At 34.8% G+C, this 12,151-nt stretch overlaps 1 protein-coding gene across 3 annotated transcripts in view; it reads right to left on the bottom strand.

The window, feature by feature from the left end:
• LOC115877712 (glutamate receptor-interacting protein 2) overlaps positions 1 to 12,151 on the bottom strand; it is a 291,983-nt gene that overhangs the window by 240,668 nt on the left and 39,164 nt on the right. The window contains exon 2 of one of the 3 annotated variants that reach the window (XM_030893989.1): positions 170 to 592. The exons of 1 other annotated variant lie outside the window; for it this stretch is intronic. In XM_030893989.1, coding sequence (XP_030749849.1) covers positions 170 to 329 — 160 coding nt within the window. In that variant the 5' untranslated portion in view covers positions 330 to 592. Of the gene's footprint in view, positions 1 to 169; positions 604 to 12,151 lie in introns of those variants that run through there. One more of the 3 variants, XM_030893990.1, reaches the window with a different exon arrangement.

The raw sequence follows: 12,151 nt of genomic DNA, 5'->3' as shown, positions 1-12,151 counted from the left end.
TAAACTGTCTGTTATTTACAAGAATTTAGTTATGTATAATTTATAATTTCTTGTAAACACAACGGACTAAACTGTTAATATAAAATTCAATCTGTTTTTTTTGGGGGTAAATAAGACACTATATAATATACAAAAACACACTACATAAACGTCAAAAATGTCTACGTACGTCGTCTTCTGTCTCTGTTCTTCGGCGAAGGATTGGGCGGTGGTTTACCCAGTGGCGGATTCTGGATATCGCTTGGAGGCCTGGGCAGTAATCCAGAAAAACTTCTTGCTCTTGGTCGAAGTTTACAATTGGCGAACATCTTTGACGCGTTGCAGTTCATTTAGTTTAGTTTTAGAAAACTTTGTCTCACTTTTTTTACATTCTTTTCTGTATAGTTTCTTTTATAAATCACTTTAAGTCTATTATTTTCACTTTGCACTACTTAGTTATGTATTGAATACAATCTTGGAGTCATTCTAGTTCATTTAGTTTTCTCCGTGTAGAAAAAAATGCACCTTTTAGTTATATATCTTTCAGTGTATTTTTTAAAAGTCTATTAGTAAATTTTAATATGTTTTTCGCACTATACAGTTGCTTGTTATCCTATAATAATGAGTGGGTAGTATGTTGGCTTGGAAATGAATTCACTTATTTATAGGAAATTGAACGAAATTCTCTACAAAAAAGGTCTCTTACAAATTTTTTGTAAACCTCGCCGTTCAAAAGTTATTAAAGGTTGCAGTTTGATTATTTTAAGGCAGTTTTCTTTTTTCTTATGAATTTTATAACTCAAAACAAAAAATCATTATGATACGCGCAATTCATGGTTTTGTAGGATATTCATTACTCTACAAAAATCGTTCCTTATGATTAGTCGCTTAAATTAACCGTTCGAAAGATATTCATCGTCATACTTCAATGCACAATAATTTAAAGAGTTTTTGATTAACAATTCGAACAATTAGAAAAAATGCAATAATTTTTTGTTTCAATGTTCCCAAACATGCTTAACACTAAAAAAACTAGAAAAAAAGTTTGAAACATTTAAAAAAGTGTAAATTTACAGAAAAAGTGTAAATTTACAGAAAAAGTGTAAATTTACAGAAAGTGTAAATTTACGGAAAAATGTAAATTTACAGAAAAAGTGTAAATTTACAGAAAAAGTGTAAATTTACAGAAAATGTGTAAATTTACAGAAAATGTGTAAATTTACAGAAAAGTGTAAATTTACCGAAAAAGTGTAAATTTACCGAAAAAGCGTAAATTTACAGAAAAAGCGTAAATTTACAGAAAAAGGGTAAATTTACAGAAAAGTGTAAATTTACAGAAAATGTGTAAATTTACAGAAAATGTGTAAATTTACAGAAAATGTGTAAATTTACAGGAAATGTGTAAATTTACGGAAAAATGTAAATTTACCGAAAAAGTGTAAATTTACAGAAAAAGTGTAAAATTTACAGAAAAGTGTAAATTTACAGAAAATGTGTAAATTTACAGAAAAAGTGCAAATTTACAGAAAATGTAAATTTACAGAAAATGTAAATTTACAGAAAATGTGTAAATTTACAGAAAAAGTGTAAATTTACAGAAAATGTAAATTTATAGAAAATGTGTAAATTTACAGAAAAAGTGTAAATTTACGGAAAAATGTAAATTTACGGAAAAAGTATAAATTTACAGAAAATGTGTAAATTTACAGAAAATGTGTAAATTTACAGAAAAGTGTAAATTTACAGAAAAGTGTAAATTTACAGAAAAAGTGTAAATTTACAGAAAAAGTGTAAGTTTTCAGAAAATCTGTAAATTTTCAGAAAATCAGTAAATTTACAGAAAATGTGTAAGTTTGACATTTACAGAAAAGTGTAAATTTTGCTAAAATTATATTTCAATGTTGCGACGGCAGCCCTACGCTTTCGTAAGTTATTAATCAAAAACTGCTAAAATTATTGTGCAAAATTTTTTAAACGGTTAATTTAATCGCCTAATCATAAGAAACCATTTTTGTAGAGCGTCGAGTTTCCTACAAAACCATTAGTTGCGCGCATCATAATGATTTTTTGTTAACAAGGTATAAGATTCATAAGAAAAATAAAACTGCCTTAAAATAATAAAACTTCAACTTTTAATAACTTTCGAACGGTGGCGTTTACAAAAAGATTGTTAGAGACCTTTTTTGTAGAAAATTTAATTTCCTAAAATATATGAGACGAGAAATTTTTTCCAAATAGTAGATTTCGAGATATGAATTTTTCTTTCTAATAATAAGGAAAAATAGAAAACTGAAAGGCAGAGGACCTTCCTGTTAAAATTAAGACCTCCTACTTGGAGAGAATTTTTTTGTGGTATTTAACAACCTTTTTTTCACAGTATAAAGTGAAAAAAATAGTCGATTTTTTTTCACTTTATTCCATTTGATTTTCTTATTAATTTAACTCCGCCGCTTTTTGTTGTTTGGCTCAATCAAGTCAAAGTCTGTATTTATTAGTTGTTTTTTCTTTCTGCTAAAACGCAATTAGACCTGTCTCAGTTCTTGTCGACTCTGTTTCTCCTTTCAGCTTTCAGCTTTCTTTTTCCTCCCTTTTCCGTATTGTTGTCGAATTTTGCCCGAGTTATTTCCGTCCTACCTTCCTTGACGGATGCCAAGAAGCGTTTTAAAGTTTCGTATAACGTCAACGCGCGAATGAAATGTTGAAGTTTTGTTGCGGGAGTTTTTGTTTTCCGAACTTTTTTGATGACGGACGGGTTCGAGGTAGAGAGGGAGAGATTCTTGCAAAGTACACAGAAAATGCTTTATGAAATTTGAGCAGAGGAAATTGTATTTTTTAATTGCTGTCTATACAGGAGTATGATTCAAACTGAGTTGATAGTGTAAATAAAAATAATTGTGATTATTTCCCTCATCGTGAAATGGACCAATCAGCTAATCTAATTTTTCGAATAAATTTTGTTTAGATAAGTAATTAAATCCCAAGACCTGTTTAACCGCGATTATTTTTTCGGCTTCCTTTTGGGTTTTCTTTTGGTCGTTTATCACTAATTCTGAGAGATTTTGGCAACAGTTCATTTAAAAACATTGATTTATAACTCATATGTATGACTTAATAACGATTTTAATCGGTGAAAACCCCTTATTCGATATTATTTTGAACAAATAAGTGGAGAAAAATACGTCAGAATTTGATATGTTGACATGCGAAACGGTCCTCGATGCATTGTTGGTATGCGTAACCAAGGTAGCAGAAGCACAAACATTACTTACGAGACGTCATTTTGAAAATGTGGTCCGAAAATGTTAAATTTTATAGTTAATAAAATTCTTATAGTTATTTGCTTCATCCTAGTTGCGGAAGGATATATCGAAGAGTCCATCAACAATAAAATAGAGATTACAGTTGGGGGTTTGAACCTTTGGTGTTACACAGCAAAATAAAACACTAAATCACCATAATACACCAAAACACTTTTACTTTTACACTGGACGCGCGTTTCGCTAACCACGTTAGCATCATCAGCAGATAATTAAAAACTCTTAGTTTTTCTACAACAAATTTATGCCAAATATCTCGAGAACCGTTACTCGTAGCGAATTTTACCAAGAGACTTTTTTATGTAAAAAACGTCGTAAATGTATATTTTTTACTCAGCAGTTTTATACAGGTACGGATGAAAAGTAATTACTCCTCAAACCATTTAAAAACATGTAGGTGGCGCCCTCTACAAGTTGGAGTCATATTGACATCAAAAATCAAATTTCTCATGTCAAAAAACTCCCAGACACCATAGATAAATGCAACAAGTTTAGATTGGAAAGCCCGTAAAAATTTTGGGTCGCGAAATTATTTTGGGTCGCGACCGTTATACGCGATCTGGCGCTGCTATAGCGGTCGCTAAGAACAACAGCAAACAAAAACAGAAATAATTTTCTCTTGTCAAAGTCAGAATCTTCAAAAATCATAATAATCTTTCAAAATCTAAACCGCTATCATTAAATTAATTCCGAAAAGTGTTTATAGCGTCCATTTTCAAAGTAATTATTGCTATCTTGTGAGTTTAATTCAAGTTTTATTTACTCCAACCGGTGATAATTGTGAAAAAGTGGCATTAAAAACTTAAAAAGCTGTGCTGAGAACTGTGAACTGCAAAACCATCGTGGATCGTGGCATAACGTCGGTTTCAATGTTTCATAGGTATTTCCTTACATGCGTCCTTATATAAAATAAAAGTTTCTTGTATGCAACACACTGTATTTATTTATAAAATTAAACAGAAAATAATAATAAATTTGAATAAACAATATTTGGCGATATAAATCCGGAAAAAGCGACGAACCGCTCGAAATTTTCAAAAAAGTTTTTGGGTCGCACGACCGTTGCAAAAGAATTACTCCTCAAACCATTTAAAAACATGTAGGTGGCGCCCTCTACAAGTTGGAGTCATATTGACATCAAAAATCAAATTTCTCATGTTAAAAAACTCCCAGACACTAATTTTCATCCAAATATTGACGTTAGGTACTTCTTACGAGGTTGAAGCACAGGCATACGCGGACGACCTGGTAATCTTAGTAAAAGGACACTAAGAGGAGGACATCTCCTCAAAAATACAGGATGTCTTAGATGCAATTCACGGCTGGTGCACACTGGAACAATTAAGTGTAAACCCACAGAAAACCGTGATCATACCATTCACCAGAAGAAGGAAAACAGACAAACTAAAACCGCCCACTCTTTTTGGTGAGACAATTCCGTTTGCGGAGGAAGTTAAGTATCTAGGATTAAACCTGGACCAGCTAAGTTTTTTGTCATCGAGAACTCCCATCTGGAAAAAATATCAAAAAAGGCTTGCTATGCTTTATGGGCATGCCGCCGAATTTGTGGGAGAAACTGGGGATTAAACCCCAAAAATATGTACTGGCTATACGTGACAGCCATTAGACCTATTATCACGTATGGCGCAGTTGCCTGGTGGCAGAAAGCCAACCAAACAACGGCGAAGAATAAACTGCCAAAATTACAACGACAAGCATGCTTAGCGGTGACTGGTGCCTTTCATTCTACGCCTTCAAAAGCTATGGAAACCCTACTCGACTTACCTCCTCTTCAAATTATTTTGGAGAGGGAGGCGAGATGGGCTACATATAGGTTTCTAAATATGGCACGAGAGAGCCAAGGAACAATCATGTTCATACAAAACCGACTAGTAGACGAACTACAATCGGATGAGATTCTGGGGATGGTCTCGGATCTCACACCACCAATCCAACTCTTGACGCGCACCTACAACGTCCTGTTTCCGAAGAGGGACGAATGGGATAAGCCGAGAAACGGCTTATTATTTGCGGAAATGTGTTGGTACACGGACGGATCCAAAAACGATAAAGGATCTGGCGCAGGAATTTACTGCAGCAGTCCAAAGACTGAGATCTACCACAGTCTTGGAAAATACACCACTATTTTCCAAGCTGAGCTATATGCGATTGAAACCTGTGTGCAACTGCTGGTAGAACAGCAATACACCGGGAAAACAATAAGCCTATTTTCGGATAGTCAAGCCGCGTTGAAAGCACTTGAGGCAACGAAAAGTACGTCCAGGACGATTCTTCATTGAAGAAACTACTCAATATATTAGGAGACGGAAACAAAGTGTCGCTAATATGGATACCGGGACATGTCGGCCTAGAGGGAAATGAACGTGCTGATTCCCTCGCCAAAACTGGTGCAGGCTCGCCATTCGTGGACCCAGAACCGACACTTAGCGTACCAAAAAATCTCGCAAGAGACAGGCTCTGTGAATGGGTTAGGGATGTAACGCTTCGGGACTGGTATGACAGTCCCGGAATGGAACATGCCAAAACAATCCTAGCAGGGCCATCCAAACGTAGAACAGATGAACTCCTAAAGGCTGGTATGAACGGAGCGCGTACGCTTACTGCAGTATACATGGGCCACTGCCGGCTGAGATCACACCTACAGAGGATGGGACTGGTGGAAGACGCCGAATGCCGACTCTGTATGGAAGATGACGAAAGAATGAAGCACGTTATATGTACCTGCTCCGCTGGGGGCAGGACCAGGTTTGAGGTGTTTGGCAAACCCACGCTAGACTTGTCAGACCTAGAAGACATATCACCCTCGGACATAACGGCCTATGTTAAAAGGCTGGGTCTTGAGGGCGAACTTTAATGCTCTTTTTCTATTAAAGAGCTTGTAGAAACTGAGCCACAATAGGCCCTCGCGGCCTCAGTGGAGGGTCCCACCTGGGACTCACTCTTAGTAAAATACAAATAGGTACTTTAGAAATTTTTTAAAAAAATATCGAAATAAAAGTGAAACTTCTACACCCTGTATCTCCGAAATTAAGCATTTTAGGACATACCTTTATACGAACTTTTTTACTTATTTTTATCTGCAGAATATGCTGCCGAAGTTTCCGGAATATAATTCGGACCACCCTGTATATGAAAGTTTTTATTAATATCTTCTACAATAACGATGATATTGAACCTCGCACTAATGGGCCATCCTGCATATAGAATAATAGAAAAAACGTTGGCAACCCTGAAGTCGATATCACGCCCCGAGCTGTAATACCATCAGGAACTCAACTTCTTTTTATTTCGTCTCTGCACTATACGGCTGGAGCCTTTTAACCTTGTTACGTGTAATAGGGAGCTGTCGGTTATTTCGACGCAGTAACCGATGATATCCTTCTTCATTCTGACAATTAGAGGAATTCCATCCGAGCACAAGTCTCGCTCTAGACGTTTATTGATGTCGACTTTGGAAATAGGAAAAAGGCCAGAAGGGTATACTGATAGCGGAGGTAGTTATTTTCAGTTGCTTGGAGATTTTTTATCGTTCTTGACGTCTTTTATTATCGAATGATTGATAAATTTGATTCAAGAAACAAAAAAGAATGAATTTTTATTATTTATACAGGGTAATTTACACTTAAATAAGTGTAAATATAATTGGTCTTCTTCTAGGTCTCTTAGTTCTTTGTGGGTACCATGCTGCAATTAATATATAGAGGAAAGGATTTTGAAGGCACAAAGAGCTTTTGGCATGCTTACACCTGTGTGGAACTCCTCTATATATAGCAAAAAAACTAAAGTCCAGCTCTTCAATAGCAATGTCAAAACTATTTTGCTTTATGGATGCGAAACATGGAAGGTTACGCGTGGTCTCATGGATCGCCTACAGGTGTTTGTTAACAAGCGTCTTCGAAGAATATTGAGAATTTTCTGGCCCAATCAAATTAACAACGAAGAACTGTGGAGAAGAACATCACAAAATTAAATAGATATCGAAATTAAGAAAAGAAAGTGGGGCTGGATTGGGCACATTTTGCGCAGACCCCACAGAGATATCGCTAGACAGGCACTTGAATGGAATCCACAGGGAAGACGTGCCAGGGGAAGACCAAGGAATACCTGGAGAAGAACAGTAACCTTTGAAGCCCAAGAGGTTGTGAAAACATGGGGAGAGATCAAACAGACAGCTCAGAATAGGATCAGATGGAAACATCTCTTAGAAGCCCTATGTCCCACGAAGGGATGACGGGAACATATATATGCTGCAATTTTTGTGGTCCATCTATTGTCCGTCCTTCTTGCCAGGTGTCCTGCCCGTTTAAGGGATTTGACTCTGTGGATCACATATATTACCTGGGTCTTTTGTTGTATCCACTCTATTCTTTTACGGTCTTTCTTGGTTATTCCCTGCGTATTTCTTTCTATTGAGTATTGTACGACCTGCAGTTTTCTTATAATGTCCGTTTTAAGGTGCGTCCAGACCTAACGAAACGAGAGCGAGACGAGAGCGAGACGAGAGCGAGACGAGAGCGAGACGAGAGCGAGACGAGAGCAAGACGAGAGCGAAACATCTTGTATCAATTTTTTGAGGCAAGCCTGTCATGAGACAAGTGAGTTGGCTCATAGTGAAAGGAACCGAAACACATATTAACTTGTAATTGAATATAACAAACGATGGTCAAATAATAACACATACAGTAATACATTTTTGTATCTTTAACATGGTATTTGGTTTGTCGTATTTTATTCATCGTCGATTTTTTTCCCTTTTGGTTGTTCTTTAATCCTTCATTTGTTTCGAGACACGACGTCTTTGCCAAAATACGTTTTTTACCGTTTTTTAGAACAAAGTGTTAAATATAAAAGTTATAGGGAAGGTTGAGAAGCACATTTTAAAATTACTGTAGAGTATACAAGGTATTTCAAAAAAGTGTTGTGGATATAACATAACGTCTTTTTTAATGGTAATACACTATTTTTCATTTTATTATTAGATTCTAAGTACAATTCGGTAATTTTTTTTGCATATAATATTATATATTATCTAAAATTAATAGATTTTGCAATAATTCAATTTGTTTAAAGAAGTCTTAGATTTAGGTACGGTAAAAATTATCAGTGACGCAAATTTTGTAAATTCTATCAGAAAAAATGATAATACATAGGATGTACCATTTAAAAAAATTGAGATTATTTAATTTTAAACAGTTAAAATTCATAAATCAGAGCTAATATCTCGCAGTCGAGCGAGCCAACCAAAAACACGTCCAGACTATTCCGCGAGTTTTCTTCGATCGGCCGTCGCAAAACCGACAGAGGACGGATAGCAACCAGCACAGAAAATATACGCGTAGCACAGAATATAATAATTGCATAGCTATATATTCTGTAACAACGAGGCTCCGTGGCTTTTCTCGAGAGGCTCTCACGAGACCCGTCCACACTTAGCAAATTTGGAATGTCTCGCGCTCGTCTCGCTCTCGTCTCGTTAGGTCTAGACGCACCTTTAAGTGTCCAGATTTCGCATGCATATGTCATGACTGGTCTGACATTGGTCGAATGTTTTCTTCTTTAGATAAAGTGGCATTCTAGATTTGAATATGATTGAGTTTTTTCCATAAGTACTCCATGCTCAAGGACTGTATATATTCTAAAGGACTGTTCGATCGCGTCAAATCGCCGCTGTCGTAGTCGCCGTGGAATGCTACGTCACGCGCTGACCAGCGCTCCACAGTGCGGCGGATGGTTATTCTAGCGGGACAAAATCTCAAGAGCAATGTTTGGGACTTAAATTCTAAGAACGCATCAAATGGTCTGATATATAGCAACTATATGGTTAAATTTATTTATTTATTAACAACTTAATTTATTAATAAATAAATACAAGATAATAAAACTATGATATTATTCGTACATGACACACAAAAACCGTATTGTAAACTATTGCCAAATACATAAAATTATGATATCAAATAACTCTTTAGCAGTTTTTTTTTAATTAATTTGTAATCTTGTGACACCCTCTATAATTTATTTAAAAAAAATATATTTTATTTTGAAAATAATAAATAAGATAGATATTTTAATTTTAATTTTAACACTCGGTAATTGTAAATTCATATATAGTAAGTATCTAAGACAATTTTTTAAACTCTGTGCCTTTTGATGGAGTTGTTTTGTTTTTATACTATCCGATTGAAATGAATCATTTTGGGCATTCACCTGTTAAGCTTGAACTCCCTGTGTTGGTAACTATTGGTAACTCAAAAGATCTACATAATTCAATATATCGACATTTAAAAAAAAAGTGAAAGTTTGATATCTGCAGAACAAAGGCACGAAGGATTTTAACAAATAATATACGTACAGTAGAAAAGTACATACCTTTGGCAATCTTCAACATAATTTGGCTTTCTAATAAAATGTATAAGCACTTGTAAATATTTTGTTTTCGTATGATCTCTGCCTTGCTGAGCAGAAAACGACCAAATTTGGTTGATAAAAATGTATCGAAATACAAAGAATATTCATGCATTTTTGTATCAATTGGAATGTCTACTATTTATTCTTATCAGTACACATTTTTTGGCTTATTTCTAGCCAAACGTTTTTGTCCCGCTAAATTTATCTTCCAACGCACTGTGCGCTCGTCCGTCAAATGCAAAAATAACTGTCACTGTCTAAAATCTTTAGCGCCAACTTCAACTCGGTCAGTAGTTGACGTAAAAAAACTGACAGCGCAGGAAGATAGGAATCGAACTATCCTTATCTTTATAGTATCCTTGCTGGAGCATGGATGCTAACTTAATTCTTCTGTTGATTTCTGGTAATAGAGATCCCGAGCTGTGTATTAGTTGTCCCAAATATGTATATTCTCCTACTATTTCCAGTGTTAAGACAGAGTACATAAGAAATCGACTTTTTCCTATCTCTTTGCCTACTGGAAATAAATTCCGAATGGAACACAGGAAACATAATTCCCATTTTCGCGACTTTAAACTCTTCGCCATTTTCTCTTCCGTATTCGCCTCCTTATCCCCCTTTCCGTTTTAAATTTAATCTAAAAGCCACTATTTCTAGTTTTCCCATTTACCCGACTGTCTTCGTGCCCGGACGCTACTGCGAAATCCCATTTACTTCCTTAATTCTTTTTTACGGCACGTGCTTTCTTGTACAGGGTGGGTCAAATTCGACGCTTTTAAATGGAAACACCCTTTTCTATAGGAGATAGACAAAAACTAATATCAGTGTCTGGGGCTCAATTTTTGTCAAAAACATGATGGTGAAAACCGCATATCGATATCTGTTACCGTTTCGGAGTTACGGGGTGTTTTTCAAAAATATGCATTTTTATCAAATTGCTGTAACTTTTTTGCTATGGAAAATTTTGTATTTTTATGAAAACATTTCCAAGGCACCTTTTTACGTAGAATTTAATGGTTTAAGTATAATTTTTTTAAAATTAATAATTTAAGAATTATCAAGAGAAAATTTGATTTTTTATATGGGACACCCTGTATATTTTTAATTTATTGAAAGGAATTTAAAATTACCTTTCCAAAAATATAACACACTTAATATTTTGCTCGATTCGTCTTCGAGATATAGAGTATATGAAAATTCGCCCGCTTTAAATAAGTAGGCTTTGAACGGCACCGGCTGTAATGCAAAAAAATTCTAGCTGTGAGCATCAATTAAAACGAAAATAATATTTGCTATGAGAGATGCAGAATTTTATAACAATTTAAATATATATTTAACCAACATCAACACATTTAAACTATATCTAATAACAATAAAAATATACCAAGACATGAAATTTTGCTACAGGTGTTTGCTACGACATATCGACCGTCTTCTGTTATGGACAGACGGGGCAGTTTTTGAACATTTTTCGCGGAATTTATTAACTCAGTAGGGGTGAAAGGTACCCCCTCATAACTGCTAAGTATTTCTAATTCTTGTCTAGATTATACGGAAGAATAAGGAACCTTTATTTTTCCGCAAATATATCCATAGGATTAGATCCATGGGCACTAAGTCAGGCGGCCTCGACGGCCAACGGCTGGGATCTTGGTTAGCTATTAAATTATTCTTGAACTTGGCTGCAAAAATTTGCTGATAACTTCAGCGTTCAGAGGCGGTGCGTGGTCTTACTGGAAAAATATGTTTTCGAGTTCCATTAGAAGCAGATCATCAATAAGGGATCCAAAGCTTACTAGTTAAAAGTGGCAAACTTTTAAAAATTCTATATTTCGAAGGGGATTATAACAAAATATCAAGTGTGCTATATTGTTGGAAAGGTTATTTTAAATTCTTTTCAGTTAATTAAAAATATAGAGGGTGTTCCAAATAAAAAATCAATTTTTCTGTTGATAACTCTTAAATTATTAATTTTAAAAAAAATATACTTAAACCATTAAATTCTACGTAAAAAGGTGCTTTGGAAATGTTTTCATAAAAATACAAAATTTTCCATAGCAAAAAAGTTACAGCGATTTGTTAAAAATGTACATTTTTGAAAAACACCCCGTAACTCCGAAACGGTAACAGATATTGATGTGGGGTTTTCACCATCATGTTTTTGATGAAAATTGAGCTCCAGACACCGATATTAGTTTTCGTCTATCTCCTATAGGAAAGGGTGTTTCCATTTAAAAGCGTCGAATTTGACCCACCCTGTACAGGGCGATTACGACATTTCAATTCTTATATTCAAAAGTTACGCCAAACCTTTTCGGCCATCAGAGTCAGAAAGGTAACTTATTTCAGATACAAGAACTTAAAAAAATTGTATTTCATAACAAATAACGTATTTTCATCTTATATTTGAAATACTTTTTTTAATT

Source organism: Sitophilus oryzae, unplaced genomic scaffold (assembly GCF_002938485.1).
Source record: "Sitophilus oryzae breed Bouriz unplaced genomic scaffold, Soryzae_2.0 scaffold_1498_pilon_pilon, whole genome shotgun sequence".
Lineage (NCBI taxonomy): Eukaryota > Metazoa > Arthropoda > Insecta > Coleoptera > Curculionidae > Sitophilus > Sitophilus oryzae.
This window is presented reverse-complemented; position numbering and strand designations above follow the sequence as displayed.